An 18007-nucleotide genomic window follows, 5' to 3' on the forward strand; every position below is an offset into this window, starting at 1 on the left:
AAAAGCTAAAGTATTTAAGTAAATATTGATTCAGCTGTGGTATCAGCGTGTAAGTTTGAGCAATGGACAAGAGCCAGGCTTTGGTCCTACAGTCTCTGACCTTTCTCAGAAAGGGTCAAATTCCGATGGTGCAAAAGGATTTCAGAGGAAGGGCATAAATGAGAGCGGAATACATTTGTATTTTCTCCTCCAGATTCTGGGCTGTATCTCCACAGGTAAATTAAATTAAGCAGATGAACAATGGGGTTAATTTTTTTAATTAGTTTTACTAAATTAGGCCTGTGCACTCAGTCCCAGCTGAAATGGAAATTTACTCCAGGAAGCCTTCAATTCGTTGATATCCCCCACAGACTGCTGAGATTCATTTGGTGTCACAGCAGAAAATGAGAAGGTAGTCCAACAATCTAACTTTCCCCAGCTCTGTCCTTATGCCCTGGACCCGATGCGTGCGGCGAATTTCCAGTGGTAAGTGGGGATTTCAGCTGGATAGCCTAAAGAGGAGCTCTGCTCTGAACAATGCAGTGGTTTGGGGGAGGGTGTCCGGAGCCCTTCCCTATATGCCCCTGCTCAGGAGCAGGCTACAGAATCTGATGTAGAGTCAGCACTTAATAGAAGTGATCCTGATCCACACCCACTGAAGCCAATGGAAAGACCCCCACTGACTTTGGGTTCAACAAATATTGAATAATGGGCTCTTCACTCTAGCTGACAAAGGTATAAGAAGATCCAATGTCTGGAAGTTGAAAGTAGATATATTCAGACTGGAACTACAGCATAAATTTTTTACAGTGAGGGTAACTAACCTTTGGAACAATTTACCAGGGACTGTGGTGGATTCTCTATAACTGGCAATTTTACAAGGTGTAACAGATACAAGTAAGCTATGTCTGCTCAATGTGTCACTCTGTCCCCCTCTAGGAGTGGCTAGGCCAGCAGGAAACTGATGAGCCTGCTACAGGCTTGGCTGACAGAGGTGTTTTTTAGCTCAGGTAGCAGAGGCTCATGCATTAAGAGCAAGAGGTCCCAGGTTTGATCCCAAATTATTTGTAATATTTCTCTGATAAGTCTACTTTCAAAGTCACGCCCCTGATCAGAGTGGATTCTGGCAGGCCAAAGTACTTGTCCCATAATATCTTGGCTACAGAGGGTAGCACATTGGGGAACGCTTGTGCATATCAAGTGAAATGATCTATTACCACTCATATGTTAGTGTTCCCTTTGTTCTCAGGTTCTAAGGACAGAAAATCAATACACACAAGATTCATGGGTCCCATGCTATGGCTGTTAACTAACTGGGCAGATGGTTTGGGTGCCATCTTCTGAGATAAACATCTGGCACGAATCTTATAATATTCCTCTCCATCCCTTGCTAATGTGGGCAAATAATCCCTGCTTCTTACCATTCAAGTGTCCAAAATGCCTTCCTTCATCATGCAAGGCCTTCAGTGGAAAAATCATTTTTCTGCAGAAATTAGACACTTTTTGAAAAAAATCATTTAAACCAAAACCCAATTTTCCATCAAAGAACAGTGTCAATGAAAAATTTTCAACCAGCCCTAGAGTAAATCACCTAGGCATCTAAGTCACTTTTGAAAATGGGATTTATGCTTCTAAATCACATAAGTGTTTTTGAAAATCTTAAACCCTGTCACATAATACAAGAGCAAGGGGGAATTCAATTAAACTGAAACCAGCACATTTAAAGCTAATAAAAAGAAATACTTTTAAAAAAAACCCACAACACAATTAAACTGTGGAACTCATTGCCACAAAACATAACAAAAGCCAAGAGCTAGGAAGGATGCTAAAGAAGGATTGAAAAATTTATATGGATAATGAGAACACACATAGGATTTAGAAAAAAAAAAACTTTAGGAAGGATCTAAACCATAATGCTTCAGGGCATACACCAACTACTAACTGATGGTGGTTAGGAAGGTTCTCTTAGTGGGCAGGAGTCATAATTGTGTACTAGGGGTTTCCTGCAGCTTCATATGAAGTATCCAGACCTGGCTATTGTGAGAGACTGGATACTGTACTAAATGGACCTCTGGTCTTATCCAGTCTGGCAATTCCCATGTTATAACAGCAGCTGATTTTGCAAACTATGTGGTCTCCACATCTCCCAGCACAGGACTAAGTCCTGAAAAGAGATTTGCATCTGCAGAGGATGGCACAGCACTCTGCTCCAGTTATTTATAGCAATCATAATAAGTCATTTTAATTGACTGCAGTTCTTTATTCCCACAGGAGAAACTGAAAATGTGCCAGTGAGTAACCCTGCAACACAGATTTCTCAGGTAAAGACAAGCAATATGCCCTGAATAATTCCAAGTTTAAAGAATGAAAGAACAGATTAGTAGTCTTTACAACCAAAATTCATTCAAAGGAAAAATAAAGGCAGATGTGCACATTGCATGGACACATGTTATGAACTGGCCGTTCTTCTGAAAGGTGCTTTCATCTGACCTCTTTGCTCACAGCCAGTTGCAAATTAGATGATAGATTTGTGATCTTAGCCAAATAATTAGATGTCACCGTCCCATCATTTGGGTGCCCACACTTGAGAGTGCAAAATGGGAGACAGCTGCTGAGCACTCAAGCACATAGCTTCAGTAAGGGGGTTGCTCCTTCCCTTCCTGAGCTGCACTCTGTGCTCCTTGTCTATTGCCAAAGATCTGGGTCCATGTTAATCATTTAGTATAAAGTTCCCAGCTCTATCATGTAACTTTCTTCAAATTGCAGTGAGGCCTCATTTTAAGTGCAGTTTAAAATAAAAAAAAATGTACAGGTTGTGGGGAATAGTTTTAAAATGCAGACTACTTATAGTATAGTTTCAACACTTCCATCCCCCCACGGTTGCTCTTACCCCACCACTTTCCCCCTCTTTGCCACTACTATCCTTCCCTCCCTGTGCTGCTAGTAACAATTCTAGGGCCAGAGCCTCAGCTTTTGTAAAGCAGCATAGCCCCACTGATTTCAAGTCCTGGAAGTCAACAGAGTTACACTGATTTACACCAGCTGAGGATTTGGTGTATAACTCTAGGACCAGAAGGGGTACTAATCTCTGCCAGTAGAGACACGGTCATCAATAGATGTAAGACTCAATAAATGTAAGCTAGTCCATGATAGGACAAGGCATCGGGCCGTTTCACTGGGGATAAGTGGGAAAATTAACTGAAATTGCCCAAGTGTTTAGGATTTGTGGAGAGTTCTGGCTGTAATATTTCTGTGAAATTACAATTTGCATACGAGCTCATTAACGAGATGAGAGCCATGCGCTGAGTAATGAACCATTTATTTATAACTTCAGACAACAGCATAAGAGGGTAGGACACACAATGATGTTTGGCTGAGGCCTGGTGAGGCAACTAAAATAATAATAAATAATAGTAATTAATAATTATGTAGTTGGGAGAAGGCCTAGTTTCTTGTATGAATTGTTTCCAAAGAGTATAGTTAATAATACCCTGTGTGGTACACAGTGCTGTTGCAGCCATGTTGGCCCCAGGATATTAGAGAGGCAAGGTAATATCTTTTATTGGACCACCGTCTGTCGGTGAGAGAGAGAAGCTATCGAACGAAACAGAGCTCTTCTTCAGGTCTGGGAAACTAACTCAAGGTGTCACTGATAAATACAAGATTTGAACAGATTACTTATGAAAAACAAACACATTTCAAGGGACTATTCCAGGTGATGTGACCCATTAACACCCCTCCAGTCAGCGGGAGGAAAGGAAAGCAGGGGGAAAGCAGTTCATGATTTTTAGTGTCTAGCAAAGTTACGAATTTAAACTCCCAGGCTCATCTTCTGAAAGTGTTCTGCGAGTTTCTTTTGAGGATGAGGACAGATAGATCAGATATAGATTGATGGTGTTGTGAAAAGTGTTTACCCACAGGTGATATGGTGTTTTTGTCTTTTATCTTTTTCCTGAGAGTTCATTCGAGAGCCTAGTGATGGTCTGGTTTCCCATACATAGTTACTATCGGGACATTTAGTGATAGGTATGTGTAGGACCCATGGACCTTGAAAGGTGTCTTGTGGGGGGTGTTGATCATCACAGCAGTGGAGATATGTCTGCAGGTTTTGCATCTGCTGTTCTGGCATGGTCTGGTGCCGCTTTGAGTTGGTGTGTCCTGGTCTGTGGGGAGCTTGCTTCTGATGACGACCTTGGAGAAGTTGGGGGGTTGTTTGAAGGCCACAAGAGGTGGTTCAGGAAAGTTTTTTTCAGGATGGGGTCCCCATCGAGTATGCGTTGTAGCTGTTTGATGCTATCCCATATGGGTTGCAGTATGGGGTGGACGTGACAACTAGTGGTTTGCAGACAGAGTGGGTTTTATTTCTGTATTGAAACAGGTTTTCTCGGGGTATTTGGGTGGCCTGTTCCATAATGTTATCTACTTCTCTGGTGGAGTGTCCTTGTTTGGAGCAGGCAATTCTGAGTGTGTTAAGATGTGTATCCTGGATTTTCTCCTCAAAGCATAGTCTGTAGTATCTCAGTGCCTGGCTGTAGATAACAGATTTCTTGGTGTGTTTGAGGTGGTTACTAGATCTACGAAGTAGGTGTGGTGATCTGTGGGTTTCTTGTATACAGTTGCCTGTAGGAGTTCCATTGTTGAAGTTCTTCATGGTGTCCAGGAAGTGGATGCTGGTGTGGGAGCTTTCCAGAGAGAGTTTAATAGAAGCATGGTGATTGTTGAAGTTGTGGTGGAAATCCACGAGGGAGCTGAAGTCATCTGTCCAGATGATGAAAATATCATCAATGTATCTCAGGTATATCATTGATTTCATGGTGCATTTGTCCAGAAATTCTTCAAGGTGCCACGAAGAGGCTGAGATATTGGGGAGCCATCATAGTACCCTTGGCTGTTTCCATGGTTTGGACAAAGCGTTTGTTGTTGAATGTAAAATTGTTATGGGTGAGGATGAAATGGATGAGTGTGTCAATGTGTTTAGGGTGGAGATCTGAGGGTTGTCCACCATCTTGTAAATATTTGAGGCAGGCAGCTATGCTGTCTTTGTGAGGGATGTTGATGTATAGGAAGGTGACATCCCTGGTGACAAGAAGGGTGTTCTGAGGGAGGTCGTTGATGTTGCAAAGTTTGTTGAGAAAGTAGGTTGTGTCCTGGAGGAAGCTTTGTGTGAGGAGTGGTTTGAGGACAGCATCTATGAGTCCCGATCTTGCATCAATAAGAGTGCTGTGGCCAGATATAATGGGTCTGCCTGGGTTCCCTTGTTTATCTGGAGAAGGATTTGATATCATCCTTAAATTGGGTAAACTGTGGTGTGGGGTTGTCTTTGAGTTTGTTATAGTAGGTGCTGTTGGAGAGTTGTCGGTTGGCCCCTATTAATGTATTCATCACGATTGAGGCAGACAAAGGGGGCACTACTGTAATCCTGTGGAAATTCCTGTTTCATTCTGGTTTTTTCCCCTTCCCAAATAACTCTGGAAGTGCATGTCCAGGGATTGAATAGAGATGATGGATGGAATTAATGGTAGATTTGGAACAGATGCTGTCCGGGGGTACCTAGGGTTGTGATGCACCTCACTGGCCCTTAGCATAAGGAAGACTTATCTGCGCTTGCTATGAAACAGCTCCCAGAAACCACCAATCTCTGGCAACACAAGCTCTGCCCTCCAGGCCTCCTCAGTTCTCGGTCTCTGTGTACCAGTAGCAATAGGCACACACCAACCCGAGTCCTTGGAGTGTTCCCTGCAGCATCCAGCCCCTTATCCCCTGGATACACTTAGAACTACCAGGCCTCCTGTTCCCAGTTTGAAGGATTCAGCTCAGGACAAGCACTTTGCTTAGCAGCACAGCACTCAGATCTATTGAGAGAGAAAAGAATAAGAAGTTTCTTATCAAAGGATGGCAACTTCCTGTAGAGGATTTAAAGATGTATCCCATATTGCATTTCTCATTAGGTCACACATTTTATAGGCACTCATTATGACTCATTCCAGCACTGAGATTTCTAAATTTCAATCTGTACACCTCAGGGGTAATTTGAAACCTTTGCAAAACAGCTTTTTTAAATTCAGGATATATCAAAGCTTCTCCAGTCAGCATTTCATTAAATACATGTAAAGCTTTACCCAGGAGTTGTGCAATCAGTATGGGGACTGGTCTGTCCTCTGGAACTGTATGTAGTTCACGTAGCCTTTCAAAAGTGATGAGGTGTTCTTCAGTACAGTCTGTTTCCTTGCATGCGGGGCACGACTTACCCAGCTGGGTGTTCCTTGGATGGAGGCAGTAGCTGGGGATGGTGGATTCTGCCCCTCCTGTCCCTTATGCACCAGGCTGGCAGTCTTTCCTTTTCTTGGGCTTCCATCTCTTTCAGCTTCATGCTGCTGCCTTTCTGCCCCCCTCTCCTTGGCTCTCAACTCTGCTTCCCATTTTCTGCTCATATTTGGTGCCCACATTTGTTGTCTTTCTGCTCATTCTCAGCCCGACCAGCTCCCACTTGGTAGTTGCTTCACTGTCTCTCACGTTTACGCTTTACTTTTGTTCTATTTTCCTTTCCTGAAATAAACAAACAGAAAACAATAAAGCTGTAACCTTTCTTTTGACTGTTCCCACCCACCAAACCTGAGAATCACTGAAAAGCGTTACGCTGGTGATTGAAATACAAACCTCAGTTAAAATAACAAGCTTTGTACAAATCCTTCTTTGACTACATCACTATCACATTCTGGGGTGCAATCCTGATCAGTGAGGGGTTGTGTCACCACCTGCCCTGTAACCCTGGGTGCCTCACAATGCTTTGCTGTTGTAGCTCCCAGTCTGGGCCACTCACAAACAGCCTGCCACCACGCAGGCTACACCCTGAGTGTCTGTGTATAACCATAGCCCTGGTCCAGCAGCCTGTCAGCAACACACTAGTCAGACTCTGGCTTCCACCAGCCTTGGTTATTATTGGAGGGTGACCCCAAAAATGTGTGTTCTGCACTGTCAAGCCCTCTCCTGGACAGTTCAGATATTAAAGTTAAGTTACTCCTATACAATAAGCAACAGTTTGCTAGTTAAACTGGAGTTACCAAACAGTTCAGTTTAAACACATTACTGGATTGGTTTAGATTATGTAACCCTTCTGCCCCTCTAGTTGGCAGCAACAAGGGCCGGGTTCAGTATCCAGGGGTTCCGTTTCAGTAACACAATGCATAACCGGCTCGAGCCCCCACCCAGTGACCTGGGACACTCACATACCACACCCCCTTGGGCGCCTCTAGGAGGCAATACTTCCCCTCTCGCAAGCACGGAGTCTGAGTGTAACAAAATCTTTTTTTAATAAAGGAAGGAATCAATGCGGCATCCCATTGGAGAAACACCACAAACAGGGTTATAACACAAACCATAAACAAAAACCCACCTCCAAGTACGTTTGGCACTGTCCTTTTTCCGCTTAGGGTTTTAAGTCCAATCACCCCAGAGTCCAACAACCCAAAAGTCTCTGGTCAATGCCACCCCAGAGTTTGAGAGTCTATCTGTAGAGGTCCCTCCCCCCAGCCTGGGTAGAAAGGGGCACCTTACGTGGTCCAGGGCCAACTGCCCTGCCTCTCCGTGGGTTCTGCTTCCGCCTTCTCCACGAACTGCTCCGCTTTACCAGTTGCTCCACTCTGCTCCTCCAGCCGTCCTCAGGAACTGCTCCGCTCCACCAGCTGCTCTGCTCCATGAGCTGCTCTGCAAAACTGCTCGGCTCCGCTCACTCTGTGGGCCGCTCCACCCGTCCCACAGCTACTCCGCTCTGCCAGCCACTCTGCTGCCACCAGCTGTCCCGTGATCCGCTCCAGCCGTCCCCACAACTGCTCCACTCCGCCAGCTGCTCTGTTCCACAGCATATCTTCAGGCTCCCCCACTAGTTAGCACAATGCTCAGTACTCTCAGCTCAGTCATTTCAGCTTTTTTGTGATTTCAACTCTTAGTGATCTCAGCTCTTAGTGGGGGAGCCCCAGCGCTAGTGCACCATTAGCCCAAAGTGAGTTCAGCTCAGTAACCTGTATTTAGATTCTTGAGGGAATAAAAAAAATCAACTCTGACATTCCACAGTGGAGAGAGGAGGGGGTGCAACTGGTGCTTCTGGCTCCACAAGGAGACTGCACCATCAGGCACAGATACCTGTCCCCAGCCTCTCTACTTCACTGGGTTTTGGAACCCATGTCCCTTGTCTAGAAAGTACCACCCAACTGAGGGTGAGTCATTTGTCACCAAGCAGTCCCACCGCTCAGCAGTCTGGGATAGGGTAGGCGTGCCTATGCAAATACACTCTCTGACATTCTTTCCACCAGATGTCAGGGTAGAGCTTATCCTGACTCTGCTTACAATTAAAAAAAATAAAACAAGTTGATTAACAAAATAAGATGGTTTTAAGTGAATTCAAATATAAGAGATGAAGTTAGAAGTGGTTACCAACAACTAAAAGCTAAAACACACGTCTAAAACTTAATCTAGCAAGTTTTGGTTCAAGGCTTTTGCTCAAGATGGCCTCTCTCACCTACAGTCTTCCAGCAAGATGGTGACTGACTCTCCTTGGTCAGGATCTCTCCCAGAGGCCCAAAGGTGCTGGTGCTTGTGTCTTCTCAGGTGAAAGAACTTGGGGCTCTCTGCCCTTCTCTCTTATAGTCCAGTGAACTGTTGAAATGGATTCTTCTGAAGATTAGCCTTCAAAGCAACGTTTATGCAAACAGTAAAGGAAGCGACAAGGAGTCTGGTGATGAAAAAGGATCCATGTTATTTCTTCTCACCTGGGTTTGCTGAAATGCAAATTTGCTTTGTCCCCTGCCATTTCCTCCCTCTGTCGTCTCGAGGACCCTATTTACTACTTTTATGGAAACAAAAGTAAACACACATTCCTTTGTTTGGAACAGGCCTCCTTAACAGACATTGCCTAGGCAGGGCTGTGTGGTTTTGAACATGTGCTAATATCATACAGGTGGATTTCATAACTTTATATATAATGTTGCTACAGACATTTCACCAATATATTATTGACCAGAGTTATTAGTTTTCAAATGATACTTCACAAGGCATATTTTGTACAAAGATTATTACAATGGTGTGTAAGGTGTGAATTCAGGGGTGCTTTCGGTCACACTCTCCCAATGGAGCCAGGAGCTGTAGGTACTACTGCAATACAAACCACACTCAGCGTGTGTGCCAGGAGCTCCCCCTGAGGTAGGACAGGTGCTCCCCACTTCTCCTACAGAGGGAGAAGGCATGACTGACCCTCGAGGAGCAAGGGAAACTCTCCATTTTAGAAATCAGCATTAAGCCTGCCTGAGGAGAGTTGGTGCCTTGCGATCTGAGGAGGGTCTTGCTCAAGAATGGTTTAATTTGTTGACTGCTTGCTAACTTTTGACTGTTTTATTATGCAAATATGTTAGGGGCCATTTACTGTCCTTAATATCCAGGCCATCTTCCCCCTTAGACTAGCTTTTCCCTCTTTCAGAGGTGAACAGACTGTAGTTTGAGAAGAAATTGAACCTGAGAACTTCTGGCTCTAAAGGAATTAGCTGCTACTGCCTGAGCTAAAAACGATTTAGTCAATTAGCCAAGCTAAGTAACAGGCTCATCAACCCCTGTGGCCTGGGCACCCTTAGATGAGGATGGAGCACCGCAATGAGTTGGTTACATAAGCCCTTGTGTCCTCATACCACATTGAGGATCTGATGAACTTAAGGGACACTGCTACGAACAGCATATTTGGAGGGCTTGGATTCACATTGTTTCTGGTTCCTTTTAGTTGCAGGCACTGGCCTCTGAACTAAAAACTGGTTTCACTGAAGCAATGCAGGAACTTTCAAGAATTCAGCATGGAGAGTATGCTCTGGAGGAGAAGGTTAAGAGCTGCCACTGCACAATGGAAGAGAAAGTGTCAGAGATGAAGAATTCGCTGAACTCTTTCAAGGTAGGAGCTATTCCCACCTGCTACATTCCTCAGACACCTGTTACATTCAGTGCATGCTCACAGAGGTCTTTGATAAAAACTTAAGTGTCCTTGCTAGAAGACTGCAGTGTAACATGACTTTAATTCTTAGAATTGAGAACAACAAAACACAAGAACCCCAAAACAGAGAGAGACTAAGCAGGCTGCTCCCTACCACAGAGAGGACAACTCAACCCACTTTGGCTGTCTGGCTGCAGACTGATTGTTGCTAGGCTCAGATTTCACACAGCCCTACAAAGTCCCCTAGGCTGCAAGCAAGACTAGAAAACCCCCTTGTCATTTATAATGCAAGCCTACAATTTTAACCAGTTTTTAAATATGCCACAACACCCTCCCCTGGTCTGAACAGCATAGAAGAGCACCCAGCTACAGGCCAAGCCCAGAAATGAGTTAAACTAAAACAGAGAAAATGAACTACTTGGAACCCATATTCTGGGTGAAGCTACTTTTCACATTGGATTAATGAACTGGCTGGACTCAACTGTAGAGACCCAGAGCCAGTCTCGTCATATCATAAGTCACAAGTGAAAATGAGTCTTGATAACGTGTATACATATGTCCCTCATCACAGAACTACTACACCGCCAGTGCCTGAGAGCAGGGGTTTTGTAGGTCGTCGCTGAAGGGCATTGCTACAGAGCAGGGGTTCTCAAACTGGGGGTCGGTATCCCTCAGGGCGTCATGAGGTTATTACAGGGAGGTCATGAGCTGTCAGCTTCCAACCCAAGCCCTGCTTTGCCTCCAGCATTTATAATGGTGTTAAATATTTAAACAAGTGTTTTTAATTTATAAGTGTGTGGGGGGGTCACACAGAGGCTTGTTTTGTGAAAGGGGTCACCTGTACAAAAGTTTGAGAACCACTGCTATAGATTCATATTGAAGCTTGAACAGATCCTGTCTGCTTTCATGAGAGAGAAACAGAACATGTAGATAAAGGAACTCAGATAAAACCCTCTAAGGGTGGGCTAAAGTCATTCAGAAAGTTGGGCTCATTGATTTCAGTGGGAGAGAAACACCTGAGCAACACAAACTCCAGCCTTGGGGCAGATCCTGGCTCCCATTCTAGAGGCTTTGCACCTCTCTGGCAGTGCACAGCAGGGGGAGAGACAGCTTAACTGCCTGGTGATGGATTTCCCCCAGCTCTGCAGCACCAGCTCTAGCTCCTCCCACCCCACCCACCCATATAAAGTCATATGGGAAAAAGATTAAACAGATAATTTAAAAATAAAAAAGCAAACTAAGGTCCCAATCCTGCATATACTTACATGGGAGTGACCCCATTGTGGGATGCGGACTGCATGAGAGCACTACCAGCTGCTCTCTGTATCATTGGGGGTCATTCCATTGACTTTAATGGGCTTTGAATGAAGCCCTTTGACTCTGTCTCTCTCTGCCTTACAAGAGCTTCCTTTCTCATGCTGGTTAAGGTGCCCAAATATACTCCAGTAACGGAGGTCGTGGCAGAGATTTCCAATACATGCTGGATAATACACGGATACATGTCCAAAACCACAGCAAGTACATGATACATGCTGTAACTGCAAGAGAATCATCTGACCAATAGTTTTATTCCAGTAATTTTTAAGTCTGAGCATAGTATCATTCCGGGCATGCATTCCATCACGACCAGGGAGCAGTAGTATCTAAATTTTCTAAGTGATGTTTGAATTTATTCTGGGTTTTAGGAGGAGCTCAGTGATGCCAAGTCGAAGATTGAAGTGATCAGTGCCAAGCAAGAGGAAATGCAACAGAAAATTGAACAGCTGCAACAAGAGAAACGTAGGGAATCCCGGAAAGTGAAAACTAAGTAAGGAACTAAATCTAGAGTGTCCTGAAGTGCTCATTGTTAATTAGCAGTGGCCTCCATTAGTGCAGACTAGCTTCATTTCTTCATGTCTGGAGACATCTGTATTCCCTGTAGAGAAGATGCTGGCCTCTAGGGGCACATCAGGCATTTCAGATGAGATGTTCTACGTCAGGGGTAGGCAACCTATGGCACGGGTGCTGTAGGTGGCACGCATGCTGATTTTCAGTGGCACTCAGACTGCCTGGGTCGTGGCCACTGGTCTGGGGGGCTCTGCATTTTAATTTAATTTTAATTGAAGCTTCTTAAACATTTTAAAAACCTTATTTACTTTACATACAACAATAGTTTAGTTATATATTATACATACAGAAAGAGACCTTCTAAAAATGTAAAAGTATATTACTGGCACATGAAACCTTAAATTAGAGTGAATAAATGAAGACTCGGCACAGCACTTCTGAAAGGTTGCCGACCCCTGATCTACGTATCTAACACACCAGAGAAATGATTAACACTTTTAACGTCGTCATTGTTGATTCAACAGAGCAAGTGAAAAGTGACTTGAGTAACTTCAAGGTAAACCTCAACTAAGGTTTTACTGAAAAATGTAGAACTGTTTAAAAATATAGGGTAAACTTTTCAAAAGTGCTTTCAAAAGAGCACAGGTTCCATTGGAAGTCAATGGGGTACCATATTATGTAGTTCCATTGGAAGTCACTGGCATACAGTATTAAACAATCCCTCTAAAGTCAATGGCAACTATGCTCCTAAGTCACGCAGCCTCTTTTGAAAATACCACGGACAATATTACAAAAGACGGACCCTTAGGAGTATTGCAGACAATAGCAGTGTGTGTAACTGCTACTTACCTGTATCCTGCCACCATGCAGTTTCCTCCGCCAGGCAAGGCAATCCAAGGACATATGACTCATGCAGTGCATGTGGGTACTGTGCCAGAATCTCTGTGACGATGTGGTTGAGGTGACAGCTGATCTGTACACTGACAGAATGGGATGCTTGCTGGTCCCCTCACTCCTTAAGCTGGCTGCTATGGAGGTAACCCATGGGGAATCTGTAGCACCTGGGACAACTTGCTGCTGGTGCTGTCTGCTGGGGGCATGTTGTTATTATAGTTACTAGCCCTCCTGCTGACAGCATTCGGAAGCTGCTGTGTGCCGATGGTAACAGCAGACTGAGACCCATCCAGCGATGAGACTCCTAATGGATGTTAGCCACATCACTGAATGCACAACTTGAAGGTGCTCAAATACTATAGTGGTGAGCGTGGTATAAGAACCTATGTAGGATAGAATAGGAAAAGTCTGTTGGACCCTAAGTCAGTGGAGATTGCAGCCTGCCAGGTAGGTACACTGCGTTTCCTGTGTGAAATTCTCCTTATCCATTGCAACTCCTTGCAAGGGTTCTGAATAGCTTGTCTCTCTTGCGTGGACCATTGCACACCTTGCACTTGTTCCGCAGCAAAGTGAGCCCATGGCACATGCATCCTGTTGTGGGGGAGTGTCTCTGCGTTCATCATCCGCTTCCTCCTCCCTTTCCCCTCTTGGCTGAGCTGCCAGACGGCCAGAGAGAGAGCTGGGTGCACGTTGCTGGTGCAATGCCAAAAGCCCCAGAATGTTGCCACGTGATTGCCTGCTGCTTTGCAAAACAGCTGCTCTGATAAGGCAACGCAAAACAGCTGGTGTTAGCTACTCCCCTGGCTCATGCAGTTACAGCTGCAATTTCTGATGTGAATTGTGTGCACCCAAAGCCCATTAGTGCCTAGCTGCACTATGTGGGACACCTGGGAGCTCATTTTCCAGGCCACACTAATAACATCCCCTTTGACTCTTCAGTGATTTTCTAGGTGGTGGACACAGCCCAACACCTAACTCTTTTTGGGCACCCAGCCCTTAGTTACTTGGCTAAATATATAAGAACATATCTGGCATAACACTGTCCTGCAGCCAGGAGAAGGTGCTCCCAGAGTCATGTTAGTGAACTGTATCCAATGCAACTTCCTCAGGCAAGCCCAGGTGCTGGGCTCGGAGTGCCTCCTCAGTTGTCCTGGGTTTGTATGAGCACTCATATTTGTATTGAAGTTTGCCATGATGACAGTTTAAGCTGAAAGTTTGCTCTGTGGTATTGTGCTTTCCAGTTGCCTCTTTATTTTCACAGAAGAACACAAAAGGATGAACACGGGTCACAAACGGTGCCTACTCCTCTACAAGGCAGTCCGTTCCGATCGATAAATCTCCCGGAACCTGTACTGATTAATGAAGATTTTACAAGTCTTTTGCACCATGCAACCTATGAGAGAGGTATGAGTGAGGGAGAATGAAGCAAGGGTTCCTTTCCTTTCCTCTGAAAAATACTCCTCGTAGTAAGCTTTCAAGGGATAAGATGAGATATGCATTGCAGATACCAGTATTTGTCAACATCTTTGTGTACACACACTAACTTGGCTGGATTAAGGCAGGATATCCAGGCGCTGGTTTGAGAGAGTTTGATGTATGAAGTTTGGATGTATTTGGGGTGAAGGGCACTGGTAGTGTTTGGATTGGCCATGGGGTGAAACTAGTTTGCATTGGTAGGCCTGGGTGCTAGGAATGCCATGAATTCTTTGATAGCTGTTGAGAGTTCTTGGACTGGATTAGACCTGGGTTTCATTTAGGCTCCGATTCACAAAAGCATGTAAGCACATGCTTAACTTTGAAGACAAGTACCAAAGAAATATTAAACCGTTCTGTTTTGCTATCAGAACCCATTGCTTCCATGGTCACCTTCTGCAGACCAAACTTCTGGGTTATATTCTCCTTACTAAAACTGGTAGTTAGGGATAAAAAAAATCCCCAAACTGACCTGCTCAGAAAACTTCAAAATTAAAATTAAAATGTCAAATTTAAAATTAAAATGGCAAAAACTGCTCAGAAACTTCAAAATTAAAATGTCAAAGAGTTTGCTGTGTTTTCCATTACTTTCTATTCGCAATAAATTGTCCTGTTTTGTTCATTCCCTCTGAAGCATCTGGCAATGGCCACTATCAGAAGACAGGATATCGGGCTAGATGGACCATTGGTCTGACCCAGTATGGCCATTCTTATCTTATGTTCTTATGACCCAGCTGGTAATGAAATCAAGAGTTTAAATGGCTCTCCCTCAGTAGAAGACCTAAAAGAGGAATTCCACAGGCTAATATTAAAGAATTAAAAATTTAAACTTTCCTTTTGTATGGTCTGACTACACCTTTCAAGAAGAAACCTGCTACACAAACACCTGCTCATGTCTAGCTATATTAACATCTTACGTAGCTTTCCTTCATTCTTCCACAGTCTCCGATACCAGATCCATGGCAGCTGGAGAAGGAAATGTGAAAGTAGTGTCAGGCACTGGTAGGTGAATACTGACCTTTTAAAACCTCCTCCAGGGTTCACCAACCAGCTTCTTTAGAGGAATCCTGACAAAATGGAATGGTAAATTTATAGAATTTTTTCCAGCTAATGCTGAGTTTTGCTCTGGAAAAACGAACACTTCAAAGTCAATTAGCATAGCAGTCTAGCTGAACTCCTGGTAGATTTTGATGTGTGATAAAAGAATCTCTGCAAGAATAATGTGGTTTTCTTTCTCTCTGTGTTTTTTGCTAGAACAGACCAAAATTTCCAGTGCAAATTTACATTAGTCACCAGAAGCATTTTACAACTCTGGATGTTTCTTTCATTTTGGTCCTCTTAAAAAAAAAGTCGGGGGAAATTAGCCACATTTTCTATTAGAACCCAAGAGCAAAGGGTTTTCATTAATGCCCTTGCAGCCCAGTGAGCATAATTCCCCTTCCCCCATCTCTTCTTCATGATTTATTAAACTTGGAGGGCCAGGTCGTCAGATGGTGCAGAATGGCATAGCTCCATGAAAGTCAACAGAGCTGCATCAATTGATACCAGCTCAAGATCTGGTATTTATGCTGTAATTATAATAATTCTCTCCATTTACATTACACTGTTCATCAAGGATCTCAGAGTACTTCTCCCACATTAATGAAATGTCCTCAAATCCCTGTGAGTGGGTAGACATCATTTTACCCATTTCACAGATGAACTAAGGCAAAGGAGGCCAGCCTGAGCCTGAGAAGGAGCCAGAATTTACCAATGTACATTGCCAAAGAGAGACAGTAATACGTCAGCAGCACCCCCCATTAGCTCCCCGCCCCCCACTCCCAGTTACTCTCGCTCACTGGCAGCCCCACCGATCAGCATCTCCCCCTCTCCCCCTCCCGAACAGCTGTTTCATGGCATGCAGGAGGCTCTGGGGGGGAAGGGGGGAGCAAGGGCATGGCAGGTTCAGGGGAGGAGGTGGGAAGGGGTGGAGTGGGGGCAGGGCCTGTGGCAGAGCCAGGGGTTGAGCCGTGAAAACCTCATGGCCCATTGGAAAGTTGGCACCTGTAGCTCCAGCCCCGGAGTCGGTGCCTATACAAGGAACCACAAATTAACTTCTGAAGAGTCGCATGTGGCTCCGGCCCCCCAGGTTGGCCACCCCTGAACTAAGGAATATAGAGGCCTACATTTTCAAAAGCTGGCTTCTCATTTTGACTGCTTATTTGGTGCCTAATTTTAAGTACCCAAGTTTGAAAATTTGGGAGGGGTCTGATTTTTATAAGTGCTGAGGACCGGCAGTTCCTATGGGAGTAAGCAGGAGTTCTGGATGCGCAGCGCCCTTGGAAAAATCAAGTCATAGGTTTCTCAACCTGGGGACTCCAAAATTGAGGAAACAAACGAGAAGCCAGTTTTGAATTTGCAATCCTAAGCACCTAGCCCAATGGGAAACTGGGAGTCCTGATTTCCAATCCCCATCCCCGCCACCATTCTGACCATCAGACAGGGGTGAAAGTAAAATTTCTCTTTTACCAGCACGGGGAAGGGACAGCTTTGCCCCCCAGAAGGGGCAGGGCCTTGGGCAGAAGGGGCGACGCTGGGGGGGGTCAGGGTCCCCCAGCCAGCCCGCCCATGCCACCAGTGGTGATTTAAAAGGCCCAGAGCTCTGGCCGCTGCCCCCCTCCCCCCATTGGCAGCCAGAGGGGGAAAGGGGGCTTTAAAGTCAGCGGTATGGGCTGGTACAGGTGGCCACTTTTTACTGGTATGCCGTTTTTACTGGCCCGTACCACCTTACTGTGGATCCTTTCGTTTACACCAATTAAAGGGATAGATAAGGGTGACAAGGACCCCTCAAGACAAGTCAGGCACATTGTGGAGAATCCACTAGTGACCCCTATATTTAGGGACTTTTTTGCCTGTTTTCCACCCCTCCTATCTGTTCTCCCCGTTTGCAGTTACAACAGTGATTTCTTCACAGTGCTGTCTTTGCTGTACTGCATGCTTTTAGGAAGAGATTTTCAAAAGAGTGGCATTCATCTTGTGAGTGGAATTTGCAGTTGCATTTTTGCAGTTGCATTTGAATTGGTGGTGCAAATCTGAATATTTGAACTGGTACATGATTGCTAGTGCAAACCAGTGCTCTAACTTGCAACTGCAAAGCATTCTTTAGGCAACAAGAAGTCAGGTGTCATTTTTGCAGGTTCAAATTTCCCCTACAGGCAAGGGAACTTGGGCTTCATCCTTATGGAAAAGTAAATCCATCGTAAACTGTCTATTGGGGTGCTGAACAGCATCCCTATCACTTTGGAGGGGACGTGCTTTGTAATTATTACTACATAGCAGTTTTTCATGCAGACTTTTTACAAAGATTGCAAAGTTCTGACAGCAGCTTGTGGTTTCTAGGCAGGAGCAGTGCAAATCCAGAGACAGAAGAAAGCCTCAAGCCTTCCTTGCCGGCTGACATTCAGCCAAAGGGCCACCCCACATCGACTGTGTGGAAGCAGCCCAAGGACAGTAAAGAGTGGGGTGATGAATATATTTCTAAGGAGCACCCAGACAGAGTGAAGGAAACAGGCCAAAGCAGATACACCTCAGTGGACAATGTCTTATGTGAAACTTCTTTCACTGGTAAGAATAAAGCAGCAGCTGTGGCTAAAAAGCGTGGAGGCTTTGGGATTCTAGAGGCCATCAGTTCTAGTCTGGAAGCAAATAAGTTAGCAACAGGACCCACGAGTAGTTTAAGTTGTAAATTTGTTTTAGGTTTCAGAGGAGGAGAGCTAGCTGAAATGCTGGATTTCCCATTTGCAAGAAATGTTGGCATTCCAAAAGTTGAGTTAGGGGAACAAAACCAATTTTCTTCTAATTTTCCCATGAACCAGAAACCCCCCTCCC

At 44.7% G+C, this 18007-nt stretch overlaps 1 protein-coding gene across 1 annotated transcript in view; it reads left to right on the forward strand.

The window, feature by feature from the left end:
• The window catches only part of ARHGEF33 (Rho guanine nucleotide exchange factor 33), a 35769-nt gene that overhangs the window by 1873 nt on the left and 15889 nt on the right, over nucleotides 1–18007 (forward strand). Inside the window, exons 2-7 of the mRNA XM_050951564.1 lie at nucleotides 2251–2300; nucleotides 9743–9907; nucleotides 11632–11753; nucleotides 13929–14071; nucleotides 15083–15142; nucleotides 17519–17743. Of these exons, the coding sequence (XP_050807521.1) occupies nucleotides 2251–2300; nucleotides 9743–9907; nucleotides 11632–11753; nucleotides 13929–14071; nucleotides 15083–15142; nucleotides 17519–17743 (765 nt within the window). The remainder of the gene's footprint in view (nucleotides 1–2250; nucleotides 2301–9742; nucleotides 9908–11631; nucleotides 11754–13928; nucleotides 14072–15082; nucleotides 15143–17518; nucleotides 17744–18007) is intronic.

This window comes from Gopherus flavomarginatus, chromosome 4 (genome assembly GCF_025201925.1).
Source record: "Gopherus flavomarginatus isolate rGopFla2 chromosome 4, rGopFla2.mat.asm, whole genome shotgun sequence".
NCBI lineage: Eukaryota > Metazoa > Chordata > Testudines > Testudinidae > Gopherus > Gopherus flavomarginatus.